Source organism: Spizellomyces punctatus (genome assembly GCF_000182565.1).
Source record: "Spizellomyces punctatus DAOM BR117 chromosome Unknown supercont1.3, whole genome shotgun sequence".
NCBI lineage: Eukaryota > Fungi > Chytridiomycota > Chytridiomycetes > Spizellomycetales > Spizellomycetaceae > Spizellomyces > Spizellomyces punctatus.
The window spans coordinates 984,681-1,010,858 of record NW_015971539.1 but is presented as its reverse complement, the minus strand read 5'-3'; the positions used below and the strand labels follow the sequence as shown (position 1 = coordinate 1,010,858).

Below are 26,178 nucleotides of genomic sequence, written 5' to 3'. Positions count from 1 at the left end.
AACAAATAACTGCATTTCTCATGATGCCAAAAACTTCTGTTGTGTATTTGAAAGTTTAGAAACTTGATACCCTGGAACACTCACACATCTAAAACATGGGTCCCCTCATCCGATTTCCACAATATATACATTGGCTCACTTCTCTCAGCACCGTATTGGTTAGCCCGTTTCCGTGCCCTGGCAATAGTAGTGTTATTCACGACAGTCAGACTCAGGAATTGGTTAGGGCACCTACCCATAAGACTACTTCGCCCACATCCAAGGCACGCTCGCACCTGCGGCACCATTACACTTTTTAAAGTTACCATGCATCGCACTATAGGCGGGGAGGACCAGCATTAATGCTCAGCCCATCACATCTCGTCACAACGACAGCTCACAAATTACCCCAAACATGGCCATTGTCACATGCTGCTTGCCACGGTGAGTCGAACGGAATTCGGGATTGGCAAGCGCGGCAGTGCTCGATACTAGCCTGATCCGCTACGATATCTGGCATTTCTGTTTTGACCAACTGATCCAAAACAGATATGACCCCATCTGGGTCATACGGGTATGATTGTGCACCGGCCGCCCTTCTTGCTTTCAAGTGCTGATGAATGGCTTGGAGTACGGGAAGTGAGGATTTGAGGGCAGGGTCGCGGCAATTATTGAAGACATAGTTGGTGTTAAGTCGTAGGATCTCGACATCGGACGCTGCACCAAAATTTGGTGTTAGATAACCTGACAGATTTGACTCTCGAATGTATCGACATACCAGAAGGTAACATGGTGGGAAGCTGTAAGCATTTTTCAACAAATATCAATGTCTCTTTTATGTAATGCTGAAGCAGCAGCTTTCTATTGTTCGTCACAATAGATTTCAGCCGAGCTCCTAGTTCCAGTCGAGGCACCTGCATGTGATTCGGTCAAAATGTAGTCAAGCTCGCGGCTGCGCTCATTACTCACTTTGATGGTTAGGCACAGATAGTTCATCAGTCGTAGTGCGTTGATATTACGATTGACAAACAAGTGATGGGAATATGATTGTACAAGGCTGAGGCCAAGTGCATATCAGAAAAGGCACGAAGGAAAAGTATCATAACCGGATTCTTACCTATCCAGACCTGGACCTCCCTTCACACTATTGGTGATCCCAGCAGCTGTACCATCAGAACTTATGTAAAAATCTCGCATGATTCCTATCAGGCGATGCAGAAAGGTATCTTCCATATTCGCCCACTGTGCCAAGTCCGTTGCACAATATTGTATGACGTCCCAGAGTAAAAACGCCGATGGCCACTGCAGCACTATCCAAAGTCCCGGGTTAATCAAGTGTGTATGTCACCAGCATCTATCAGCAAACCACCTACTTATGTCCTCTTTTCGCATAATTCCTTCAATGCGAGCAACCAGCTCATTCTCAAACTCTTCCCCACTCTGTGGAAATGTTGGTCGCAACGACAAGTGAGAGATCAGCGACTTTTCTGTGCTGTACTCCATGTCGGATGAGGATGCCACGCTATGCCAAACGCATTAGGTTGAGGTTTCAAACGTCCATTCTCAGCCATCCAACCTCACTTACCAATAAACTATGGCATCAAACATACTATTTCCGGATGTTGCAGCGCCAAATATCCGTAGCTGTTTGCTTTGAGTACCAGCAACTTCGAGATCAACGCCTTCGTCAGTGTTCGCGCGATCATCATCATCCATATCGGCTGCCGACGATGAGGTGTGTAGGAGTTCGCGGTGAAGATGTGCCGTTCCATCCTCTACAAGAACCATACGCCTTTCCTGTGGCAAGTCCTCAAGTGCCAACACGTAGCACTGACCATCGACCGTGTACAATCTGAGCTCTTCCCCATCCAAACCCCACACCACACCTGTACCATGAACAATGATCAGTATATTTGCACTTGTAAGACACTGAGAACAATACTGAACCTCCAACCGACATCGTAGGCGGAAGTTTATAGGTGATAATATCCTTCAATATTTCCGACTCCCCTGATGGGGCAAACCATAGGCTTACTATTCTGCCTTTGGCCGCAACCAGTCGGATGGATTTCCCGACGACCTAGCGCATAAATGAAGGTATAAATGGATCCATCTGGTTAGAAATTAGGGACATTGGCACCTTACCGAAGGATGCAGAAACTTGATAAGAGATGCTCCTCTAGCATCGGGTCGGAACACGTCGGATTGGAGCTTGATATCACACTCAAACATCTCGTGATCCTTGAGATTAACGATCCACACCTTCACTGAGCCATCAGATCCACTGGTAGCCAGATATGCATCTACAAAGCAGATGAAGATGAATACGCGATTTCACGGACTTATCGGAATTCTGACAACTCATACATGACTCTCCTGTCATGGCAGTAGTCCAATCAGACCAACTTAGACTGCTGACCCATGCACTATGCGCCGAAAAGGTCCCACAATGTGTTATTTCACCTTCCCGATACCTAGCGATGAGATGAGTGCAAGAGTCTAGAGTATGCGGCAGCTTGACAATGGTCTCTACCTCCAAAGGCTGACTGTCCCGTCTTTCGACCCAAGTGCTATTAGAGAAAACGTGGGCTTCTTCGGGTTCAAGTTGAGCGGCGACCACCCGATGGCTAGTAGGAATCGCATCAGCACTGAAGTCAGTGGTCTTTGACCTCTAATGCCTTACAGATAACGGATAGCGAGCTGAGATGCTGGGGAGACAGGTCTGCTTCGTTGTTGTCTGCTTCACATCTAGCGCGCAACATGTCAGATAGATCGCAAATCTAAAGCCTTGCATTAGAATCCACGCATCACCTCGCGACTCATGAACAGATGCCATCGTCACCTGTTCCCATTCTGCCGTAGCGGGATCATCCATTGGAGCCCATAAGAGTACCGAATGATGTGTGCTGACTGTCGCAAGTAGACATCTACGTCGCGATAAGGAGCATTCATCAGGAAGCAGTTTTTGCTTTTAAGAGCCCTCTCCTTACCCCTTCATAGATGAGCATCCGGTTGGTGACCAAGCCATGCATCTAAACCCTTCCCTCCACACATGGGCGGCTCGAATATCCTCTGCTCACAAGACCTGGTGAGTATACGAACACGATCTCTGCCCAGTTTCGATTCACCGTACTGTACCATTTTCGACTTTCTGCAACTGTGGAGCTAGGCTGTGTTCCCTCTTTGGTGCCGCTGTATTCAATATACTCGTCCGTACAAGTTCAACGGTCCGGTTTTTGTGTTGAGGAGTCTAACACACCATTCTTAGATCATTGCGTCCCATACCCATCCGAAGAAGCTGAACTGACCACAATGTTGACCGCTTTGAACGTAATCACTGCTATTTGGTTGTCATCTGACCATGTGAGTGAGTCGGGAAGTGTGGGTCGGGAGGTAAACCTTATTCTATGCTCCATTTTTAACCCCAAATCGTCAGGTCTGGGCAAGGAACGACGAGCTAGCGTTTACTCAAGCAAGACTGTGCCACTTGAATATAATCGCTATTATCATCGGCCCGACCTCATTCTCGACTGAGATTGCATTCATTCTTTTACTCTTACAGAATATAGTACAATGGGACTTTTCAGCCGAATACCATTCCGACCGGCCTTGCGCTTCTTCAGTTGGAGCGTTCAAGGTGGATGTGTTATGCTTCTCTTTCAAAATTATGTAGCTGAAGTCACAATGGTAAGTTAATGACATGCACTGCAGTCTGCTTCGCATCACCACGTAACCTGAGATCGCCAGTGCATAGGGCCTTCCATGCTTCCGACCTTCAACATTGTCGGAGATATTGTAGTGGTGGAGCATGTATCAAGACATTATCGAAAGTTGGACCTGGGGGATGTGGTTGTGTGTGTATCTCCGACAAATCCACAGAAGGCGATATGCAAAAGAGTGTTGGGCTTGGTGGGTACCCATACGATCAAAGCCTTTGTATCAGGCAACCTTAACATGTTATACATATGCAGCCGGGAGACTTTGTATGCGTAGATCCTACGTTATCGGAGCGGAGATATATTACGGTGGGAACAAGTTACTCCAACCACGCTTAACATGGGAATTATCCTCATCAGCTCTGATCATGTAAATAGGTGCCGCCAGGGCATATATGGCTCCAAGGCGATAACTTTACCAATTCAACAGACTCTCGCAAATATGGACCAGTATCCCTTGGCTTACTTCGTGGCCGAGTACTATGCAAGGTTTGTGTATCCTGCGAAAGTGGGAGATGGCACAATGTAGTTGAGATTGATATCTTATATATGTCGTTTGATCATAGATATGGCCTAATTTTGAGTGGATTCGGAATGGATTCGAAGAACAGATATCACAACCGAGTATGGATCGTGAGCTAGTCGTTGAACGATGATACGAGACACCTTGTCCGTTTACTGAAGAGCACATTCCCATTGAATACGTGTACCAACGTGTCAGATTGTGGATCTCTGGTTGGGACGTACCGATACCCAAGGGCCCAAGCAACATGCCTACATTCCATCCATTGATTTTTCCCGGTTTTAGATCATTGCATTATAGAGTAGATCTCGCACATTGTCGTTATTACTAGTATTTACTCGCGCCTGTTCATGAATTAATATATACTACAATGTTTGTCGTGTTATCATCTAGCTGTTGCCTATCCATCCCCGCCAGACTGCTTTGTGTTATTTGCCTACTGGCGGCGAGAGGGTCAGTTTCTTTGGAAACAATCACCAGGACTTCCTCCAAAGATACCCCGTCCCACACTCCGTCGGTTGCAAGCACCAAAAACGCGTCCGTAGGGATGATGTCGCGAACAGTGACGTCCGGTTCCCACAGTATGCCGAGACGAGTTGCAACTGTATCACCCAATGCTCGGGTCACTACCAACCTGAAAAGGCCAAGACGGTTCAGGGAGCAGGCATTTGCATCATTCGAAAGCTTCAGTGACTTACCCTGGATAAGGCAGACTTCCTTTAAATATCCGCAAAGGACCTGTAACCGCATCAATAAGCCATGAGGGCTAACTATACAGATCGAGAGCGTCCCAAGTCCTTACCATCTTGCACATCCAATCGTTCTACTCGAGCACCAGCAGCTATTACTCGCGCCATCTCGGTTGCGTCGTCGCATGTGTGGTCCCTTTTTGAACGAAAACCCCAATAAGTCATCTTGGATAGTAGGAGAAGCGCGCTACGTGATGTAGAGCATGTTATCTTACTTTGTTAATTTGTCTATTCTCCACGTTCCTGTTTCATCTCTGCTCCCCAGCACAACTTTACTGTCCCCAATATGTGCGATAATCATTTTCCCATCAAAAATAACAACCAACGCGACGGTCGATCCAGACATGTACGTATCTATGGCTTGATTTTCCACCAGCTGTTCGTTAACCACCCTAAATGTCTCTTTCATGGTATTTACAGGATCTTGAGATAACTGGCTTTGGAGAGAGGAAAGCGTCGTACTGAAGGCGTGTTTTGCAAACGACGCGGCTTTTGCACCGTCCGCCCCATGGCCGTCGAACACGGCGAAAAGATAAGAGTCGGGAACATTTGGGAAAAGGGTATCCTTGAGAATATAATCGTCTTGTTGCGAGGTACGACGACCAATGTCCGTGGTGCCCGCGTATAGTAAGGTGACCGGCATGAGTAGAGAGCGCCGTGGCGCGCGTAGCGAATGGGTATATAAGCGGGGGAATGTGGTGTATGGTGATCCGCCCGAGTCCCGGAAAGAGGACGGCTGTCGGGGGAAAGGACGACGACTCTGCACAACCTTAAGCGTTGCTGGCTGCGGTGGAAACCCTCATGGTCCCGCTTGATTACCAAAATATTGTGAACCCCGCCCCTTCACGTGCCTAGGTGGGAGACTTCGTCCACGATACCGTGGAAGAATAGCAATGATTAAAAAAAAACGGACAGAATACAATGACCAAATCTACTACATCTGTATACACATTACAAATAATACATATTAATACCTGTCGTACATCCTCTCGTCCCGGCCCATAGCGGCCAACCCATCATCACTCAACAATGGGTCCTTGATTTCCCATACATTACTCTTCCCGCCCACAGAAAACTCCAAATCCTCCTTCGTAATAGAGTCCCAATACTTGTAGACCATCATTACGGCAAGTAGTGTGCAAATCGTTCCAAAGAACATGCCGTCCACATAATGCTTTGCCATATCGCAAATCTCTTTCGATATCACGTATTCAAAGATTCGTCCCACAACGAAGAATGTGAAACCAAATAAGATATCACCTGAATGAAAGGTCATATTCAGTATGGCGGCCCTGCGTAACAAAAAAATATCACACTGTGACTCACCAAGTGGCCATCGATCGTCCAAGGTGTTTACCACCAGCACAATTTGGAGCAACACGTAAATAAGGATGAAAGCGGCACCAAAAACAAAGTATATAATAAAGAGCGGCGTGGGGCTTGTTCTGCTGAACCCGGCAATATTTTGGAAGGTCGCAATACTGATGAAGAAGCTAATGCCAAAGATGATCAAGGAACTGATGCGGATAGACTAGCAATATGTTCTATATTAGCTAATCGCAAAAAGTGACATGAAAACAGCGTGGAAGACTTACCCAAAGAGAGAGTGGAGTTCCGTCTTCTGCCCATTGGAAGCCGACAAAGCCATTAAGTAAAAGACACCATAGAGTAGTGATGACCATGGCAATATGTGCCGCCGCGAAATACTAGTGGACAGATTACAATTGTAAGAGACATATTCCACACCCATGCGCCGCCCGGCTCCACCTACCGGATAGGATGAATGTGCCGTTGGTATGATACCAGATATCACAAAGAACTCGAGAACAATCGTCACAAAATACATATAGAAGAACATAACGATCTCCTTGCGACCTGTAACACACACACGGCTCAAGGTTAGATACGTACTGTTAGTAAAGATGCGAGACGCAACACTAACCAACAGCTGTATATTTTGTTTTGATGTGGTAGATCATAATTCCGGTCATAACGAGAGCGATCAAATGTATAACGAGGGTAGCTACAAAGAAATGACAATACTGTCAGCACAGAAAGCGAAAAGTCTTCCCTCTCTCGGCAACCACTGGAATGCGCGCGTGAGACTCGTCACCGGCCCTCCTCTCGCTCCGACACAGGTAAATCCAGAAATAACCCTTCAGCGCCTTCAATAACTACTAGTGGTGTGCCTCTTCTTAAAAGTTCACATCTCCACACTTGCCGTCCCACGGTTTCATCTGACGTGACAACTGGCATACTTACCAGGTTCAAATATCAACAAACTCCCCATTTCTATATTTCTAGAGTAGCATTCTGGCTCAACCCCATTGTCGGGCCCGATATAGGGACAGAGACTGAGAGCAATTTGACTACAAAAATAGTCAAACTTTCCGAATTGAAAGCTTGTCATGACAGCTACAGTTGACAGATGGAAACAAGGACCGTCTCGTTGGCAGAGGAAATTGCAAGTCGGAAGAGCCCAATGGAATAAAGAAGATGAAATACTTTGACGACCTCTTTCTACTGCGCCCAAATGACAGAATTTAGAAACGCAAGTCTTGCCCAGGCACGTTTCCCCAGACGTTTCATCAACTTTCCATCCGCGCCTCACCGTAATGTGCCACACTCCAATGACATTGGATTCGATCAACGTCGGATTTGAAGCTGACCTGAAGGTTTGAACAGCCCGTTTGGCAGATTGGCAAGACCATGGCTGGCAATCGCCCAGGTTCAAAACTCTATAGTCTGTCCCAGCAGTTAACAGCATTACCTCCTCGCGTCCTCTTGATCCTTCCTGTTTATGCCGCATGCTTGTACGCGACAAGCTTGATCGAACGTCGGATTGGCGCCACGAACCCACATGGCGATGAAAGTTTAGAACACGTACCCCTTCGTCTCCCAGATACTTTAACGAACTATGAATTAAAGGATCTTGCCAACTTTCTCAGTAGAATAGGGAGTAGTGGTCGATGGTGGTACATGGGCTACCTCATTCTCGAAATTCCGTCGCTACTCATGTGGACAGTTCTCGTGATTTTGCCTATATCTGCAATCACTGGTCCGCTAGTCGCAGCTGAGCAACATCTGAGCGCTCCTCTGGTGGTTCTGAGAAACGACGCATCAGAGTTGCGAGAAACAGAAGAGGTGGACAAGCACCCTGTGGAGACCTCACATGCCCCAAGCTCTACAAACCCTTTCCCGGCAACTTTGTTAAACCTGGTTCCATTCTTAATTTTATTTTGTGAGATTGTGGAAAATCTTATCCTTATCGTAGCCGTCTCCGGCTTTGATGCTCCTCACGAAGGATGGCCTCGCGACCGAGTCATCTTCTCAATAGCATCTCATGCTGCTCCTCCATCGACAAAGATAAAATGGACGGTCACTCGCCTCAGCTTCACCCTGATACTTGTGACATTAATAGCAGGATGGGCTCGCGTCTACATTACTCGTCTCAAGATTGGAGAACCGGTGCTAGGAGAGGGACCTACATTTCCGCCGTTACGCCCGGGCTCTGATAAGTTGCCAAGAGGTCTTACACCTGCGAGCATGGTTTCTTCCAAGACATGGAAACCTGCGGAGCGTAGAGTTAATAATAAAAAGAAGAATAGAAGATGACAAACGTAGTTTACATAGATATTTAATATCAGAACTTTCGCCTAATACAATATTAAAATCTATATGTTTACACTCTAGTGTTATGCTCTAATGGAGTTTGTGTACTTGGACGATACTCCAGGTCTCTCATCCATGGTTTTCGTTGGTTTACTTTCAACGAACCATCATCCACAGGCTTTTGCGTATGCGGCTTTCAGACCCACTACTGCTGAAGGACGCGTATTGCGTAAGCCCTGTTGGGTCGCGTCGTCGTTGCTCGACCCTACCAAAACAATACCTACGGTGACTCTTGATGTGGGGTTCAAGGCTTCCTTTTTCTCTTCTCTGAACAGCACACGGCGAGAATTCCATTCCAGACTCAGAAACATAGCTCTGCAGTAATCCACTCGCAGTCTGAATACAATGTCAGACCAGCCACTTCACCGTCCGGCCCTTTCCAATCTCTCCGTCTCCCGTGCAGCTAGCCTGGAAACAGGACTGAACCACAGTCCAAGGAGCTCAGCCAGCACACCTTCTCCGCTCAACCAGACACCGTCTATTTGGTTTTCGGCCCCTGACCTCCGGCTAGCACGCGCGGCCGAGGCGGAAACTGTCGAGCCAGAATCCCAAGCTCAACAGAGGGCAAGAGCTAAATTTTTTGATGAGGTTACTAGTACTGACCTACGGAGGGGTTGGTACCCTCTTTTGATGGCAGAGGAGCTGGCCAAGGGAAAAGTTATTGGGATGTGGCTGTTGGTTAGTTCCTTGACTTGGTGTGGACGGACTCTGCAAGGTCAATGTTGATGTGATGGACCTCATTTTCAGGGAGACCCAATCGTTCTCTGGCGTGATGCAGAAGGCACCCCAGTTGTACGTTAAGTATCGTACTTGTTTAATCGCTCCATTCAACAACTGAAATTCTCTTTCAGTGTCTTGAAGATAAATGTGCGCACCGCAGCGCACCTCTCTCTCTCGGACACATCACTCCCACCGGTGAACTCGAGTGTGCATATGACGGCTGGACGTATGACTCCGAGGGTACTGTGACACATATACCCGCGCTGCTACCCGATAGGGAAATACCCACCAACGCCGGTGCCAGGCGGTATCCGACGGTTGAGAGAGATGGGCTTGTCTGGGTAAAGTATTAGCTATGGGCGCGCCTTGAGATTATCTATGGCGGGATCATTGAAGATGTAATCCAGGTGTGGCCGGGTGAAGCAACTCTACCTGCATACGACATCCATGTCCGCCTCCCGCCCATTCTGTCCCCCGGCAGTTCAGTGACAGCACATGCTGGCACACCAAACAAGCACGCCAGCGTCGCTCGCAGCACGGACGAGTCCGAGGACGAGCAACCGAATGATGGAAAACGGGAGATTAACAAAGGAGGAGATAAGACCAAGACAGATAAATGGGGGAAGGTGTTCACGGGGATTGTGGATATGGATGTTGATCATAGCGTCCTCCTGGAATGCTTTTTGGATTACGCACATGTATGTGGATGTTCGAAAAGATCTACCGGAAGCAGACGATTAATATTGTTTGCTATATATTTGCAGCTGCCATATACACATCAAGCAAGTTTACCTACGCACCCCCCGAAAGCTAACCCTACACCCATGCAAGTTGACATCAGTTTCGGCGTAGACACAGCATCTGTGATTGCGGTGATACATCGACCCGAGACGGACCATCCACCTGTAGAGGTCAAATTCATACCTCCTTGCCACGTGCGTCTCACATCTTTGCATTAAAAATGGCACCATGTAACCCTGTTTGTCCTTTACTAGGTTCAACTCTCCTCCAATATCAAAGGTTACAAATTCGAACAGACTTTTCACTGTGTGCCCATGCGACCTGGTCAAACAAGGGTAATTTATCGTCACAGTCGAAACTACTGGACATGGATCGACTGGATCCCGTTTGTCGGGTCGCTTTACAATACAACCTGGTTGAAGAGGATATTGGGCGAATATCAGATTTTGAAAGGAATGCAGGAGAGGTTGAGGGAGGGGGCAAAGCCTTGGTGAGGATTGAAATTGAAAGTTTGGCAACTACATTAGTAAATGGAACTTAACATTTCTGATCCTAGGAATGCTCCGATCCAAGCCGATCTACTTCCTCGATACTATCGTGAATGGTACAAGAAATGTCTAACAAAACACAGTCCGTTCTTCAGCACCTTTAATCCGGGCGCCGCCGGAGCTACCACCTTAATGATGACACCATATGGACCTTCCACTCCAAATTGGAAAGTATTTACCCCGCCTCGCTATACCCTTGCGCATATTCCTCAGCCCGTGCCCTCGCAGCTAGGGATCATCCAAGCTGCTTCTGCTGCTGCTGCGACCGCCGCGGTGCAGGCAACTGGTGGTACGAGTAGGAGAGGGAGTATCGCAAATTTGGTTGGTGTTGGTGGGGTTTCCGGCGGTGCAGCTGGGAGTCGGAGGGGAAGCATGATGTAAGTTCTTTATTGCAAGATTGCGCATTTTGAAAAGTTGGACACTGATCCAGCCATGATGCTAAATTAATTCTTGTCTCTAGAATTATGCCACCAGTCTCGGTACCTCCGCCCAGCAACGCCCTGAATCGTGCATCGAGCGGGCCGTCAGTTGCTTAGAGCAGCTCCTATCAATACCTTGCTCAGGCTCGAGAGTTCTTCTTATCTATTGAAGTCGGCGCAGACGGCCCATGTTGAATTATACCGTCTAGTACAGTTCCTTTGCGATTTAGAATGTGACCTATATTTCGGCAGCCAGCAATTGACAACAAAAAATAAAAATTCATGCGAAAGTTACTTTATTTCTCCAATTGGATTTTGTTTGTGCACAATCATTACATCGTGGTTGCTAAAATATATATACATAGGACATTGCTTCCACACACACATTATACGAAGAATGTAATAGGAGTAACGCAGGTCCGTGAGCATGCGCACATTATATAAAGGATGGACTATCGAGCGTATACCATGTTCGATGTTGCCGCGGGCCTTTAGGGGCCTGCTCAAATTTGTGAACAAACTTGCGCAACAAGCCCATATGCTTTGCGCCCTACAGAGAGCGCAAGTCTGTTTGAGACACAATGCGGAACTACCAATTCTCATTTGTCCGACATCAACTTACCACCGTAGCAGATAGTAGCTGGGTCCCGGCCGTCACTCCCAATGGAGGCAAAATAATTTCGGTTTGGTCCACCGGTAAACCCCAATATCCCGAGAATCTTGCCCAGTCACCATGATCACCTCTATCTGTAAAATCCCACACCCCATCCTCCCAAGTTTTCCAAACGATGAATCGTTGAAACCTTCGGCCCAGAGGCTCATCGTATGTGAACAGATCCGACTGAAGATCGGCAACGTCTGCAATTTGTATCCATTGCACCGAGCCGAGCGTCAAGAGTGGGGATATCCGCGAGACGAAGGCAAATGTGTCATCAATGTTCTTATGTGTTCCTTCCACAGCATAATTTGCGTGTGAGTGTAGCGCGGAGTAGACATGTGGATGTGTAGCGGTGAACTTCACAGCTGAGGCCGGGAGCCATTGGGATCCAGAGTGTTGGGAAAAGGCAATCTGCGGGTAAATTTACGCACCAGTGAGAAAACAAATCTCGCGAAACGCATCAAGTGAAAGTCTTACGGCTTCCACCGGTGGTGCAGTGTCGACCGAGCCGCCCGCCCAGACGCTGGACAGCTGCACAGTGATATGCTCCCTGTATATGCAATGCGATCAATTCGACGTATTCTGCAGTAAAGTAATCTCTTATCTCCTACCAGTCTCTATTTTTATGAAAACGAAAGACAAATGGTGAGCGGCTTCCCAATATAGCATCAGATGTTATGTACGCACGTACCCATTGTGAAATGCCATCCCACACCATTCAAAATTCTCGGCTCTTTCGCTCACAAAGGACTTTAGACCACTCCATATTCCTATCCGGAAGCCTTGACAGCCATTGACAGGATAGAAAAACCAGTACTACAAAGGGTTGAGATAACAGAAGATGGTATAGTCCTCACAGCTCCATGTCACGGTACCTGCAAATATGTCTTCTTTCCGGGACCATCCTGCACTACTTGGCCAACAACCTTTGCCCGCATCGTCCCTCCCTCTTCGACTTCGTCTCCATGCAACATGTGTTCTGGTATTACCAGAGTTCTGTTATCCTCCGCAAGCTTCGAGGCCTCAAAAATCTTTGCTGGATCGGCGGGTCTCCATCTATCGCGTGGGTGTAAATAAACTATTGGCGCATACTTTTCGAGAATGGCAGCACGATCGGCAGCCGAAAGGTTGAGAGTAGTGGTAAAAGAAAGGGTTTCAGCCTCCAGACGAGCGGTTTCGGTTTCAGAAAGCCGTTCATCATCAGTAATAGCATGGCTCAAAGAAAAAGTCTGCAAAAGTATGAGAACCAGAAGGAGAAAGGGCAGCGACCCAGGACAAAATGCCCATGAGGTGTCTGATGGTGCTATTCGCATCTTGTATGAGGCAAACTTGGTCTTTAAGAGAGTGAATCCACCCAAAAGACCGGGTGTGGAGATTATTGGGAAATGGACAAGATGCGTAAGGAAAGCAAGCGTTTGAAATGAGCGAAAATGAGGAAGGCTCGTCGGCTTTTGATTTCAAGCAAGCGATTAACAAGCCGATGACCCTCAGCAGCTGATGAAATGAGTCACTGTGCCGCCATGATACTTTGCGCACGTGGAGGAAATGATAAACAAACAAATCCAAAAGCCATGTTGAGACACGAGTGATGGACAACGACAAGCGCACTGTGCACAATCGCATGCAGAGTATTGGCAGGGAGGCAATATGGGTGAAGGGACTCCAGGCTACGAGAGAAGCATCATGCGGAATGTCGTTCATTCCCTTACTAAATATGTTGGAAGGCATCGTTTCCTTCTCGTATTGCTCAATTCACGAGATGTGGAGTATGACTGCACATCGTCATTGTGCGCCACAATCTGCTGTGCTATTGAGTGGAAACTTTTGTGCGCACTGTGCATCTCACCAACGCCGCTAATGGCCATTCCAATGTCCCAACGTGCATATTGTATAAACAGACTTTGACAAGTCCTTAAACCAGCAGCTGCTCACTTGAAGGTAAAGATTACGCCAATAGGGCAATGGCTAATCGTAGTTATATGCAAAGTAAGCATCTGTTGCTACTTGAGACCAGTGCTTGGATGCTTGCTTGGCTGACGAATTCTACTCTCGCTCTGATGCTGTGCCACCCGCGCGTACCTTCAACGAGGACAAGGGACCTGCTTTCTCTCAAATCATCCTGATCCCATTTGGAACTTTGTAAGTTTGGTTTTAGCCCACTGATGTTCATCTGCATTTAATATACGCCATTTTCATTTTTGGAACCACACACATTGTCTGGATCGCACGAAATGTCAAAGGTCCATTACGCAAAAGGTAAGGATTCTCGCTAATCAGTATCAGATGAGATATTTTGTTGTGGCCGCCATCACATCCACTCGCGCATCTGCACGCATTGAGCTTGATCACTGGGATTTGGGTTTTGATTCATGCGAGGCTCCGATGTTTTTATAGCAATCTACTTTGCTACCGGTTGCACCCGGTTTCGCATCATCAGTATCGTCCCCACGGTGCTAGAATGGCGCTTACCTTGGAGCCATCATATCAGCCCAAGTTCATTAGGCTGAAGGAGTTCATTAGTACTTTGAATGACACTCTCAACCATTTGACGTATTCTCATCGAGTCAAATAGCTACGCGACAGTGCACTTTCTCTGAGGAAAGATCAATCGGCTTCGGTGGATCTTCCGCATTATGCAGATGGTGCAAACGCTCTCAATCACGCGGATCCTATCGTACTTATACCGTTTCGAGGGCAAAGATTTGGGATCTTGCGATCATTGACCGAGCCACAGTTGATGAGCACTTGGTCCCATAAGAGAAATTTCGCTAGATGTTTGAATTGACCTTCCGCAACGAGCAGGAACAGCAAAAACTATTGGGAAACAGGAGCTGGATGTCTTCATGATGCCAAGCATGACATTAAGATGATATCCCATTCGCCAATCGAATGATTCTCTTTGCAGTGTGGCCGACAAGGGGGAAGGCGATTGAAATGCCGCTAAAAAGAGACTGAAGGAGTGTCAACGCACTCCAGGACCGTTCAAATTCTACTTAATGTTCCTCGAAAAAAGACAAAAGGTATCGAACACTGTTCCAGCAAACATGAGATTCCAAGGTATGTGGAACTTTATTTACACCAAATCTAAGCCCATGCAATGTTTCAAGGAATGATCTCTGTGAAAGTCATGCAGCTGTCGTCCAAACGTCGAAGCATTGCACATCTATCTGTTGGCAATTTAGGTACTTTGAGGAACTTACATTCTTGAGAAGGTTATGCTCACGGACGACGAACGATATTCCAAACTTGGCATGAAGCTAATCAGAATGAAATATAACAAATCAGGACCCAAGGGAGAAACAGATACTCGAGCTGTCCAGAAATGAATTGACTACAGATGATGAAACACGGCGCTGTATGTAGGGCTGCTACCGTCAACAACAATACAAGAGCTGTTGGCTGAGCTAGTGGAGATGTGCCGCAATGTCTTCAGCACAGCTGTAAGCTTTAAGGAGAAGTCGGAAGTTTTCAAGAAAATGAGGCGGAACGTCGGAGACGGGCTGGGTAACTGTGGCTCCTTTCTCGGAATGGTCACCTCCCATCTTTCCCATTCAAACTCAGGCGAATGTAATGTGGCAATGTAATAACTAGTTTGTCCGAAGTGTGGTGAAGTAGTTGGCATTGCCAGACGTACCAATCGAATGGCGACCCAAATTCTTGAATGAACTGGCAGGTTCTATTTAGCATCGTGCTGGAAGTCTTGCAGGTATTGATCTCTTATCGTGTTCCTATATATCCGGTAGTGGTGGAAAGGGCGAGAAAACATCGTATTTTGCACAGGTTCAAAGAGAGGTACAAAATATATGGCTGGTAGCAAGTCCAGAGATGCAGCGCTTGACGCGTCGTTTAATGGATTAGCTAAGGCAAAGTCAGTTAGTCTTCCGATTCGCCGTCATTACGCAGTACGATCTCCACAATTACAGCATGAAAAAGGCTGGCTCCAGCTCCAAGGACCGCTTAGCCAAGTCTGGCAACACTAAAAAACGGACACCATCTGGGAGTGGTCAACCTACAAACGCGGGCCTTACACATCCTGGAACTGGGGCTGGGTTCGGAGGGGCACCGAGTATTGGATCGGACGAGTCGCAGGATGCACCAGTGGTAATATGGCCAGAATGGTCAGATGCTGAAGTAGCAGCGGAGAAATGGGCGGTGAAACACGTCTTTGAAGACCCAGAAGGACTGCCATGGCTACCGCGGTCCTTGAGAGGCCTGGTAGATGGTTTCAAGCGGCCAGTTGATCTGGCTCCTGAAGGTCAATCACCGATATGTATGCAGCCACTACATCTCGAAGACGAAATGTTCCACAGTATTGCACCTTCAAGCACCGGGTCTGTCGGGTTTGGAAGCATTTCGACATCCCCTGGGTTAACACGAAGTTATTCGAAGGCGTCCAATGTAGATGCTGCCGCTTCTGTCATGGGAAGCAGTTTTCCAGAAGCCGTACTCGAATCGCCCGAGGGAATAGAAAAGAGTGATAGAAATCAAAAGGAGGGAGTGGATGACGGTGGGGGCAATTTGGGATCATCTCACCCTCCTGGCACACCCGCAGTTCCGGGGACACCTGCTGCACCTGGGCATGCACAAGGACTCGGCGGTAACTCACTAGGATCTCCTCATGGCAGCAATATGGCTACAATGGAAGAGGCGACTTCAACGGAAGAGGACAACACTGCGAGCGCCTCGGCCAACAAGGCACTGGAAGACGAAGCTTCAGATCAAGAAATCTTGTCTGGGACATCCAAGCTTTTTCAGGCCAACCGCCATCTCCTAGGCTCAGAACTAATGCGTTCAATACTCTCCACACTCCATTTCCTATATGACCAGTATAAGAAATCAAAAGCATCCAGCGGACCCGTCAGTGGTATGAATGCGTCCGACGAATTCTGCCCATGGGACCAGATATACCCAAAATCAAAAGACGGTCTACCCATTTACAACATATCTGGAAAGTATGCGGTCAAGCTTTTCTGGCTGGGGGCTTGGAGAAAGATTACTGTAGATGATCGACTACCAGTCGATTCGGAAGGGCGGCCACTGGTCGTTTCCAGTGTGGTGGCACATGAAATATGGCCGATGCTGTTGACGAAGGCATTGTTGAAGGTGGCAGCATTGAGGTGAGTACGGTGCAAGCGAAATTCGTTTTGGCAGACGTTCAGGCATTTGCTTATTACTCATGCTTGGTGAATCGATCAGCTACAAAGAAACAGACCAAGCTTGCGAATTTGGTGACTTTGATGTCTTCCATACGCTGAAAGGCTGGCTTCCCGAAAAGCTGCCTGTTCACGAAAAACCAAGCAAACCCCTATGGACAGCTTTGTCTGCGTTGAACATCAAAACTTTCCAGTCGGGCCTCGCACCTCCACTTACTGGTGCTCAAGCATCGCGAGGTGGAAACCTTAATCCTGCCAGTTCCACAACAATGGCAAAAGATCGGGGTGCTGTGATGGCTGGTCCGGGGGATAGATCAACCATGGCATCCGCAAATGGGCCAAGAGGAGGTACTGGAACAGCTGGTACGGTACCAGGTGGGAAGCAAAGTCCTTTTGTGATAATCTTCGCGTGGAGAGAAGGGGAGGTAAGCAGACATTGAATCTCTTACAGACGTGGAATGATGTGTTTCTGACACGTTTGAACCATAGGAAGCATCAGAAAAGTTGGACATGAACACGATCGCTGTACCATGTCGCATCATGGACATACGCGCGACTGTGATAGCGCCCGGTATACAAGCAAAAGACCTCTCCAATGTTGACCTGACCACAACACAGAGGTTGATCAGGTTGCGAAGCTACTATAGTTGCGGGTAAGGCCAAAATGCTGATAGTAATCAAAATATTGTCCTCATCCCTCGCCATGTTCGATGATGTAGACACTTTCGTGCTCGCAAACCGGGAGACGCGAAGAGTAACAGTAAAGTAGTGGAAGAGCCACCGTCAGAGGCCGCCTTCGAGACAACCGACTGCTGGATGCCGTACAGTGAATTCTGTCGAGTATTCAGGTACCATTCAATTAGTTTTTCTATTTTGTATTTCTACCGATGGACGATTTGATACACGGCAATACTGATTTTTGGATTTGATTAGGTCCGCTACGGTCTACCATAGTCAGGGGAGTTTTAAGTTTGTCAAGTCAGTGCACAGTATTCCCGATCCAGCCAAGGCGAGCGAAAACCTGCGTATCCCCCAGGTTCTTTGTAAGCTATGAAATATGCAGAAATACAACGGCTTTAAAGGAGCTAACAGGAATTCTACAGACTTACCAGATATAACAAAGGATCTTTCCGTCTTTGTCTTTCTTTCAACCTACGGACGTGTAAAAAATGAAGTAACGATGCAAGTATCTTCTGCACTGGTTGAAGAATATGACTGGAAAGGGACGGCCGAGCGACGACCTGTATTGCGTATGACGACAAACGCCGCGTTATGTAGCTACCTTCGGATACCGGAAGGGTAAGGTCCACCCCTGTCTGTGCGTTCTCTAAGAAAAGAATCCGAAATCATCACGGTTGCATTACTTACATGCGCTGAAATAGGCGCCAAGCATATCGCTTTATTGTGAACTGCCCAACGTCTTACAGTCTTTCTGTCTGGGCTCGTGAGGAGTTTCTGTTGGAAGACGAAGGAAAGTACCTTTCGGAGCGTCTCGAAGTACATGTGCGGGATATAGATGAAACGTTTCCGGCTCAGCCGGCGAATTCTTGGTTTTTGCTGGTCAAGTACGGTATCGTCGTTTCAATGATGGGTGTTTTGCATATTTCGCTGCTGGTCATGGAAAAAACTCATAAATGGCGATATCCTTATCAGAAACATTGTACATTTTGCCGAACCGACATTTCTTGCGACGAGTATCTTTGTTCCTGAATACATCCAACAATCGACGTGCCTCCGTATGTTCGACAACGACACCAATGAAGAGATCCCGCAAGTATTCTACCAGTTGCGCCCTCGGACCTACCTGCCAAACCAGGTAAATAATTCAGATTGAAACACATAACCGCAGGTTCTAACAAGTGATATGACATATGTCAGAATGGATACACGCTGGTCGCAGACTGTCGAATATCACAACCAAAACCGGGCGGAAAATGGAAATTACGATTTGTTTCAGAGCCTGTTCCAGTAATTCCTCCCGAGCGTCCGTTAGAAATGTGGACAAAGCCCATCGTTCAAGACTTTGACGACATGTACACCCCAAACAAGCACAATGTGCTTTTCCGGTGAGCACGACATGATCTCGGCGATCACGATGAGTAATCAATCCTGACATCGAACTCAACCCGTATAGCTACGTAGTGAAGGTCAAAGACGCACCCATGAACTGCGTATCCATGCAGCTCACATTTTCCTTCCCGTCTATATGGCTCAAACTGCAAGTTTTTGACAATGGGGTAGAAGTCCAATCTGCTCGAGGCAAGGGCATTGCTACAATCTATGCCCTCAACCTCATGCAAACAGACGATCCGGTCGTCGCTCCTCCAGCAGTCACTAAGGCGGAAAAAGGCAACGACAAGCCGGACAAATCTGAGAAGAAAGGAAAGGATGGCCCAAAGGAAACTTTAAAAGAGTCGCTGAAGGAGCATCCTGGGATAGTTACGCCTCCGGTGAATGATTTACCGCCGATTGTAAGTTTTGTTATACTTGTCATATGCGAGCAATTGAGCACTGTGATTTACACGCCACGTTATTCTAGCCTAAGCACAAGTACATTGTCCAAGGGAGCGTTGAGAATGTCGAGCTTTCCAAACTCATTGGGCTTCTTCCAGTGACCCCAGCGCCAGTAGGCGAACCTAACCGTCCACCATCACGCGGCGTCAAGGCCGCACCCTCTGCGTCCGCATCAGCCAAAAAGAAAAGATCAGCAACGATCTCAGGTGGCTCAGGTGCAGCAGTGCAAAATCAGGCTGGAACAACTGGAGAAGAGAGATCGGTGCCTACCGGCAACGAACCTTCCTGGCGACTACGTATCATATCAACGGATACGGCATCTCTTGGGGTTGCTCGTGACACAGAAAAGGAAGATCGTTATCGGGCAATAAAAGACTCCTGGGAAACAGCACAGCCGGGAAGAGCAGCACGGGCCCGCGAAGCCAGAGATACGTATTTAAAACAGGTCGAAGCGGGAATCATTCGACCAATCTTCATTACCGGAGTCGGTGGTAAGGATGTACCGTACAAGCCCTGGACAATACATGGGACTATGGCAGCAGCTCGACTAGCGCGAAGACAAGAGAGTACGCGCGGTTCACATAGCAGCATGATACGCGAAGATACCGAAAGTGAGACACCCCCTCCACCACCTAGCAGCGCAGGCCAATATCCTCAAACCTCACCCTCCCGAAGATCCACTGCATCCCCATCACGAGCGGCTTCCGCGGAAAGTAGGATAATGTCAAAACCACATGTTCTCACTCCCGAAGAAATGACAGAGCTCCAAGCAGAACGAGATTCCAGACAACAGGAACATGAAAGATACCAAGAATCTGTCAGGAAAGCCAGAGCGGAAGACCGCGAAAAGCGCGCTCACGATCGACAACTCTTTGTAGATAAAATTGAAGAGAAGATGAAGCAAGTCGAAGGCTTTAGAGAACTTGATTTATCGCGACGAGAAGCATACCGACAAAAGGTTATCAAAGAGATTGAAGAAGCTCAAGCGAAAGCCAGGGCCGCCATGGAAGCTGCAGCCAGAGAGTCAGCTTTGGCCGCGGAGCAAGGAGTCGAGATGGATGCGGCGGCCATGAGTTTAGAGAAAGATAAACTGAAAAAGAGAGCTCCTGCAAAGCGATAGGGTGTACCATGCACCGAGCCGCAATTTCGTATATATATTTCTTTTCTCCATTTGTTAATGATCCCGTTGTAAAATACTCAGGACACTGTTAGTCGTTCGCTTCAGAAGTGCAAGTGCATTTTTACGGCCTACAGAGATTGGCCTTTATGTACTGAGAGCCCCCGAACTTTCACAGTTGAAGCTCAAAGCGGTCTTTTCTGATAACTTCCAGAATAAAAAGGTTGACAATTATATTGACAGGAAAATTAATTCACAACAAACTTCACAATTCAAGAACAAAATTAAAACCTTCCTTCCCACTCATCCCCATTCTTCATTCCTCCTTCGTTACAAAAACAGTACGCTTTTGAGCAACACCGGGTTCTGCTGGAGCGGCTCCTATCGCAGGAGAAGTGCCATTGGCAGCGGTCGCCGCACCGTGATGCAGAATGGCGTCAACCTTGTCTACAACCTTACTGCTTGCCTCTTTGACGGTCTTTGAAAGCCCCTCTACAACACCCGTTGTCTTGCTTGATGAGGAGGCTGAATCTTTGCGCGGCGACATTTTGCTTCGCAATTCGTTGCGCTGCAAACGGTACTTGTCCATCTTGATGAGTAGCATATGAAGTTGGTAGAGAACTGTTGAGCAGAAAAGAGTGAAGGCGAGGATATAAAAGTCACGTTGACCACGGAATCGGGCGGTGTAAAGATCGTTTAGGTTGGCGATGTGGCTACTCGCGTCGATGGGGGAGCCCGTTGTTGCTCCGGCAAGAGATCCAGCTGCTTTTGCCATAGTAGCGCCAGCGGTCGGGATTCCAGTGACAGCTTGTGCATGGGCAGCTTGAATTGCTGCAATTTGGTGCGTGACGCGATTGAGGCGGAGGTATGTGTCGCCGAGTAAACAGCCACGAAAGCATTAATGCAAAATATAATGACCCGGAATTTCCAAAGGCTAATCATAGACTTTGAATGAGCATTCACAAATACCAGAAGAAAACGCATCCAAACTCATTCATACCTTGGTGAATAATGAATCCACTCCATCAATTGCTTGCGGTAGGGAACGTATACGGGCACACTCAACAAAATGATCAGTGCACATTCAATGTAGAGGAGATAGGTGGCCAGGTTCATCAGAGGTGTTCCTGCTCCGCTCGTTGGAGTAGATGCGTGGACGGTTTGTGCTGCGTCTGCAACGGACTGAGCCGCACCTGACATTGCTGCGTTCATTGTGTCCATGGATGTGCGTGAACAGAGTTGATGTTTTTAAAGAAAGTTGATTTGTATCTGCAGATTGCGGGGTATGAATTGTTGAAGGAGAGACGAGGAAGCAGCAGCCCTTTACTTATACCCATGCAGTGGGAGACGGGGGGAGACGGAACTAGTGGCGGTAGTGTGACGAAACGCCGAGGAAAACATAAAAGAAGGTGAAGAGCTCCAGCCCCCCCGTCGACAATTGCTACGCGTCATGCTGTCGGGTAATGATGAAGTCATAGTGCTTAGTTACGCGCATCTATTAGTCACATGACAAGTCCCCATAACTCCTAGTTATTTACACTTTTATCATTAAGGCATATCTTGAACACCATCTGCTGGTGGTGAAGACGAATTTAAGCTATGGGAGGATATTCCACGCCTGAATCGCTCCCCAGCCAAACTGGCAGATCCTCCATGCACGCCGCCAACTTGTCCGTCCCCTACCCCAAGTCCCGCCCCGTGCTCTATTAGTCGCTCTGCCTGTTGGAGGTCGTGGGCACGAGTCGATACTGATACAGATAAACGATGTCCATCATCAACATGCATATTGTCATGGTGTGATATGACTGCAGTCGCGTCACATTCCAACTTTAGTTCATGGAGCGGACTTGATGATGAACCATCTTGTAGGACTGGTGGGGTCGGTACAAACCAGTACTGTGGATATTGTCGTCCAAATGCGTTATTGACTAGTACCGCGACGGATAATAGTAAAACTGCCCCAAGCGCGACTGGTGATGCAACGTACAGGTACCCTGCAAGCAACACGAAATAGAGACAGGACTAAAGTCAGATAATTGTCCTTTACTGCAATGTGTGGCATGTATATGTATCCAATACCTAAATGCCAGACGGGATCTGGGCCGAGAACAGCAGCAAGCGCCGTAGCTCCACCTGGTGGATGTGTGGTTTTGGTTACCTAGTAATTGTCATTAGACCAGGACGGGTACCACACGAACAGTGCTACTCACCTGCATAACGAAAATGGCACAGGATACAGCAAGAGCACAACCAAACCATCTCCATTGTAGTACATCGGTCTTTGTCGCTTCAGCCAACGCGGAAATGATCTTTTGAACAGTTACTCCTACGACCGCGGAGAAAATGTGTCCACCCAAAAGACACCTGTTATCAACAACAACAACAACAACAACACAGTCAATACATGAAATAGATGAACAGCGCTGTCCCCTTCCCTCTTTCCACGACAATTTTCTGCAACGAACCTTGGCTGGGAGAGAGGACTTTCTATTGTGTTGTAGATAAGCACGGCAGAGGCTCCAAACGAGGCAACCACGACTGGAACTTCAGCAGCAAGTAAAGCTGGTGCGTGGTAATGGAGCGCAGTAACAACACCTGCGAAAAACAAATGTTCCAGTGCACTCAGTGAATGAACATGGAAATTGCGAACGAGACTGCGTGCTTACCAATACCGATAAATGTGGCTATCCACGAGGCAATTATCTCCTTTCCCGACGGAATGCCAGGTAGGACGCCTCGTGATGGTCTAGCGAGGATTCCATTCCAGTACCTCTGCAGTGCCCTCTTCATGTTGTCAAAAACATGCCTCTGCGTGGTATTGACAAATTTCGAAGGTTTTGACCATCATTCTTTGGGTGGCACAGTCCAGTTTCGAACATTGTCCTTTTGGCGAGTTTCTTTTGACGAGGACCTTCATGAGTACCGGTAAAAAGCAGGGAATGACGGTGTGCGGGAAGTACGTCTGAACCACGATACCAAAGATTCATTCGCAAGTCGAATTCGTATATATTCCCTCCACCTATGCTTCCGCGAATGTTGGAAAGAGACCGGTCGAAGAGGAAAGCCAGAATGGAGGTAGCTGTCCTTGCAGGCTACAAACGATGCGATGCGCAAACGAGGGTGGTTTTCAATGTCGGTCTCAGTGAATAGGTTGAATTTGCTGTCAGGACACTTTCATGGTCATGAAAAGGGTATGTATCCAAAATGGTGGGGAGAATTTCGGTTTCCATGTGTGTGCAATGTCTGGAATGTCTGTGTGTGTGTAGGAGGTAAAGCTGGCTTAAAGTCGGTTGTTGTCTCTGGGAAAGTCCCGGCTGCCAACGTTGAAAAGGTTCCCCGTATCTTTTATTAAAATTGCGATAACGAGCAAAGAGATAACGTTGAAGCCACGCTTACAAAGCCATGTTCCAATTGAACAGAGTTTTTGGCTGCGCAAACCGATTGTAGAATTCATCATTTCTGCTACTAGGCCCTCAACAGCCAAGAATAATTCCACCAGTTCACTCCCCTTCGCCATTTGTCAAATAGCAACATTCCCCCTGTCCACCTTGAACCGTTCACCATAAAGCATTCTCTACATATCGCACGAGTTTCCAACCTTTAGCTAACAAATCCCAACATCCACACCACCCAGGTTAACATCCTCTCATCTCGACCCGTTCTTTACATCATTACTCCTTGGAACTAAAACAAAACACAGCGGGTGCGGTCTTCAGGCAGCAAGCATGAGTTTAATGGATTTCGGGGTAGACTCGTCATTTAGGTGTAAAGTTGTGTATCGTAAAGCGTTAAGGAGATTGTTGCTGCCGGACCCGCCGGATGTTTGGATAACTCGCACTGATGCTCGGATCTACCAAAAAATTCGCAACCCGGCGGTAAGAACATATATACGAATCGCGTTGACACCCTCCACGAGGGCTTGTGCAGCGAGACTCTGCGTTTCCTCTGACTTACATTAACTTTGATCCCTTTCCGAACGCACCCTCCGGATCCACATGATCGTACAGAATGATGGATACAGTCAACACCCGCAAACAGTAGTGCACCATAGCGCCCTGTGCACGTTCTTTTATTACCGCATTGTAGCAAATGCCGGAGATAATGGAAAGGATGGTGGTAACGGCGTCAGGAGTCACAGTATTGTTCTAACAAACAGTTGCAAGTTGAGGATAGATAAAAAATAAATCCATGGCGCTTAAAGTTATGCATACCTCTTTGACAAGCTTCATTGTCGCGTCGACAAGTGATTTCGTCATTGGGGTAGCATGAGCGTAAAATAGGGACATTCTATTTGCAAGCTCATCTGGAACTACCACGTTCTGTTGCGACTAATTGATTGATGCCAAAATGAAATTCAGTTACATTATCCATCGTAATCATCAAACTTTGAGCGGACTTACGGGATTAGCCATTCGCATGCGACTCAATGTTCGGCGGTAATAAGAAAAGTCATTCTGCACATTTGGGTTGCCCATCTATATGGTGAAGAAAAAGACCCAGGCGTGTCATTACTGATTCATTGGTTCAATATTATGCATGGCCTCTTACCTTCAATTCATCGAAAAGGGATACGAAATGTAGCACATCAGCCAACTGCTTGGCTGTTGCCTGCCGCACTTCTAAATTCCTCATGACATCACCGGTACAAAGGAACGCCATCAGGCGCGGAAATGCTTCCTCTAAAAACTCGGTTTAGCCAAAACTCAACCAAATCAGAGGCTCGGAGGATGAACTTACCAAGCTTTAAAGCAAACTCATAGTATTCTCTCAACTTCAGAACAGCCGGACATACCGCTGCCCATGCCGCTTCCTCAGTTTCTCGGGATGGACTGCTAATGGCCTATACGACAAGGTGGAAAAAAGTTTCAAGTAGGTAAGCGAGATATTGACCGAGCACCACGTCCAGCTTTCATTCATACCTTGCGAATCTCTTCCTGACATCCAATATATCCTTTCAATGCGTCGAGATAGCCGGGTGCTGGTTGCATAATTTGAATAATGTACTGATAAATTTCCACTTCATCAGCGGTTGGCTGTGCACCTGTTAATCATGCAATAATAACAACCGAGTAGAAAGTTAGTACTTTGTTGCAAAACTTGTCATGCACCATAGTTTGACACTGCGACTCGGAAAATGGACCACTTGACGCTCAGGCAGGTATCGCTGCACCCGAATCCGTTATAAATTTCCCATCTCCATACATACCTTCCAAGTTGACGGGTATGTCAACAGGTGGCTCATCTGTTGGCCCACCGCCTCTCAATAGGGAGAGGAACGCTCCCATATTTTGCTGCGTTCAAGAGAAAAATAGGCGTTCGTCTGACGCGGTGGGAGTCAACCCCCAGTCGAATTGTGGGAAAGTCGTAACAATGTAGTGCCTAGCGGCTGTTCTTATTCAATGTTGGCACGTTTGAATGTAGCCCGATGAAACCTTTGGTTCCTGTGCGTAGCGGGAAAAAGCTCCGAATGCGTGTCCAAACAAAACCCGTCAACGCCTCTCGTCAAACCGCTCAAGCACAGCAGTGTTTCGTCAAGGTAAACCTAATACAGCAGACGCAGAGTTTTTGGTTGCGTCTATTTGTTGACAGGCGCAGAAAAAGACCAAATGGAATGGGGCAGGCCGAGAGGCGACAGGAGCGGTGCTTCCCCCAATCCCACTGCTAAGCGC

General features: G+C 47.5%; 11 protein-coding genes across 11 annotated transcripts; 4 read left to right on the top strand and 7 right to left on the bottom strand.

Annotated features, from left to right (window-relative positions):
- Positions 1 to 42: 42 nt before the first annotated feature.
- Positions 43 to 3,402, bottom strand: SPPG_08983 (uncharacterized protein). Its single transcript, XM_016757134.1, has 17 exons — positions 3,288 to 3,402; positions 3,118 to 3,229; positions 2,970 to 3,051; positions 2,822 to 2,906; positions 2,663 to 2,759; positions 2,513 to 2,606; positions 2,347 to 2,453; positions 2,125 to 2,282; positions 1,927 to 2,059; positions 1,565 to 1,865; positions 1,353 to 1,501; positions 1,097 to 1,289; positions 949 to 1,036; positions 758 to 893; positions 388 to 696; positions 236 to 316; positions 43 to 177 (listed from the first exon to the last, which is right to left on the bottom strand). Exons 1-17 carry the CDS (start codon positions 3,393 to 3,395, stop codon positions 89 to 91), a joined length of 2,322 nt encoding a protein of 773 aa, XP_016611043.1. The 5' UTR covers positions 3,396 to 3,402; the 3' UTR covers positions 43 to 88.
- A 120-nt stretch (positions 3,403 to 3,522) lies between these two features.
- SPPG_08982 (uncharacterized protein) lies at positions 3,523 to 4,610 on the top strand. Its single transcript, XM_016757133.1, has 5 exons — positions 3,523 to 3,666; positions 3,727 to 3,888; positions 3,951 to 4,004; positions 4,074 to 4,184; positions 4,262 to 4,610. The coding sequence occupies exons 1-5, from the start codon at positions 3,553 to 3,555 to the stop codon at positions 4,349 to 4,351; spliced, it is 531 nt and encodes a 176-aa protein (XP_016611042.1). The 5' UTR covers positions 3,523 to 3,552; the 3' UTR covers positions 4,352 to 4,610.
- Positions 4,492 to 5,767, bottom strand: SPPG_08981 (uncharacterized protein). Its single transcript, XM_016757132.1, has 4 exons — positions 5,183 to 5,767; positions 5,021 to 5,103; positions 4,917 to 4,956; positions 4,492 to 4,852 (listed from the first exon to the last, which is right to left on the bottom strand). Exons 1-4 carry the CDS (start codon positions 5,608 to 5,610, stop codon positions 4,567 to 4,569), a joined length of 837 nt encoding a protein of 278 aa, XP_016611041.1. The 5' UTR covers positions 5,611 to 5,767; the 3' UTR covers positions 4,492 to 4,566.
- Positions 5,768 to 5,822: 55 nt separating this feature from the next.
- SPPG_02074 (uncharacterized protein) lies at positions 5,823 to 7,543 on the bottom strand. The gene is made up of 6 exons (XM_016750376.1): positions 7,230 to 7,543; positions 6,910 to 6,990; positions 6,739 to 6,842; positions 6,563 to 6,673; positions 6,294 to 6,498; positions 5,823 to 6,227 (listed from the first exon to the last, which is right to left on the bottom strand). The coding sequence occupies exons 1-6, from the start codon at positions 7,375 to 7,377 to the stop codon at positions 5,935 to 5,937; spliced, it is 942 nt and encodes a 313-aa protein (XP_016611040.1). The 5' UTR covers positions 7,378 to 7,543; the 3' UTR covers positions 5,823 to 5,934.
- An 87-nt stretch (positions 7,544 to 7,630) lies between these two features.
- SPPG_02073 (uncharacterized protein) lies at positions 7,631 to 8,655 on the top strand. Its single transcript, XM_016750375.1, has one exon. It carries the CDS (start codon positions 7,677 to 7,679, stop codon positions 8,580 to 8,582), a length of 906 nt encoding a protein of 301 aa, XP_016611039.1. The 5' UTR covers positions 7,631 to 7,676; the 3' UTR covers positions 8,583 to 8,655.
- A 215-nt stretch (positions 8,656 to 8,870) lies between these two features.
- On the top strand, positions 8,871 to 11,375 carry SPPG_02072 (uncharacterized protein). Its single transcript, XM_016750374.1, has 8 exons — positions 8,871 to 9,317; positions 9,387 to 9,431; positions 9,491 to 9,700; positions 9,767 to 10,057; positions 10,124 to 10,294; positions 10,355 to 10,590; positions 10,657 to 11,025; positions 11,109 to 11,375. Exons 1-8 carry the CDS (start codon positions 8,985 to 8,987, stop codon positions 11,182 to 11,184), a joined length of 1,731 nt encoding a protein of 576 aa, XP_016611038.1. The 5' UTR covers positions 8,871 to 8,984; the 3' UTR covers positions 11,185 to 11,375.
- Positions 11,348 to 13,173, bottom strand: SPPG_02071 (uncharacterized protein). Its single transcript, XM_016750373.1, has 6 exons — positions 12,601 to 13,173; positions 12,417 to 12,541; positions 12,337 to 12,342; positions 12,203 to 12,275; positions 11,690 to 12,136; positions 11,348 to 11,617 (listed from the first exon to the last, which is right to left on the bottom strand). Exons 1-6 carry the CDS (start codon positions 13,036 to 13,038, stop codon positions 11,504 to 11,506), a joined length of 1,203 nt encoding a protein of 400 aa, XP_016611037.1. The 5' UTR covers positions 13,039 to 13,173; the 3' UTR covers positions 11,348 to 11,503.
- A 2,476-nt stretch (positions 13,174 to 15,649) lies between these two features.
- SPPG_02070 (uncharacterized protein) lies at positions 15,650 to 20,671 on the top strand (the record flags this gene model as incomplete). The annotated part of the gene is made up of 11 exons (XM_016750372.1): positions 15,650 to 16,842; positions 16,922 to 17,303; positions 17,368 to 17,531; positions 17,598 to 17,726; positions 17,812 to 17,921; positions 17,982 to 18,177; positions 18,261 to 18,443; positions 18,532 to 18,694; positions 18,757 to 18,944; positions 19,013 to 19,349; positions 19,418 to 20,671. 11 exons carry the CDS (start codon positions 15,650 to 15,652, stop codon positions 20,510 to 20,512), a joined length of 4,140 nt encoding a protein of 1,379 aa, XP_016611036.1. The 3' UTR covers positions 20,513 to 20,671.
- Positions 20,672 to 20,722: 51 nt separating this feature from the next.
- SPPG_02069 (uncharacterized protein) lies at positions 20,723 to 21,927 on the bottom strand. The gene is made up of 2 exons (XM_016750371.1): positions 21,510 to 21,927; positions 20,723 to 21,443 (listed from the first exon to the last, which is right to left on the bottom strand). Exon 2 carries the CDS (start codon positions 21,282 to 21,284, stop codon positions 20,826 to 20,828), a length of 459 nt encoding a protein of 152 aa, XP_016611035.1. The 5' UTR covers positions 21,285 to 21,443; positions 21,510 to 21,927; the 3' UTR covers positions 20,723 to 20,825.
- Positions 21,928 to 21,963: 36 nt separating this feature from the next.
- Positions 21,964 to 23,842, bottom strand: SPPG_02068 (uncharacterized protein). Its single transcript, XM_016750370.1, has 5 exons — positions 23,176 to 23,842; positions 22,975 to 23,104; positions 22,720 to 22,873; positions 22,589 to 22,667; positions 21,964 to 22,503 (listed from the first exon to the last, which is right to left on the bottom strand). The coding sequence occupies exons 1-5, from the start codon at positions 23,297 to 23,299 to the stop codon at positions 22,058 to 22,060; spliced, it is 933 nt and encodes a 310-aa protein (XP_016611034.1). The 5' UTR covers positions 23,300 to 23,842; the 3' UTR covers positions 21,964 to 22,057.
- Positions 23,843 to 26,134, bottom strand: SPPG_02067 (uncharacterized protein). Its single transcript, XM_016750369.1, has 8 exons — positions 25,716 to 26,134; positions 25,429 to 25,550; positions 25,247 to 25,349; positions 25,058 to 25,188; positions 24,910 to 24,984; positions 24,721 to 24,837; positions 24,464 to 24,654; positions 23,843 to 24,359 (listed from the first exon to the last, which is right to left on the bottom strand). Exons 1-8 carry the CDS (start codon positions 25,792 to 25,794, stop codon positions 24,269 to 24,271), a joined length of 909 nt encoding a protein of 302 aa, XP_016611033.1. The 5' UTR covers positions 25,795 to 26,134; the 3' UTR covers positions 23,843 to 24,268.
- Positions 26,135 to 26,178: the final 44 nt, after the last annotated feature.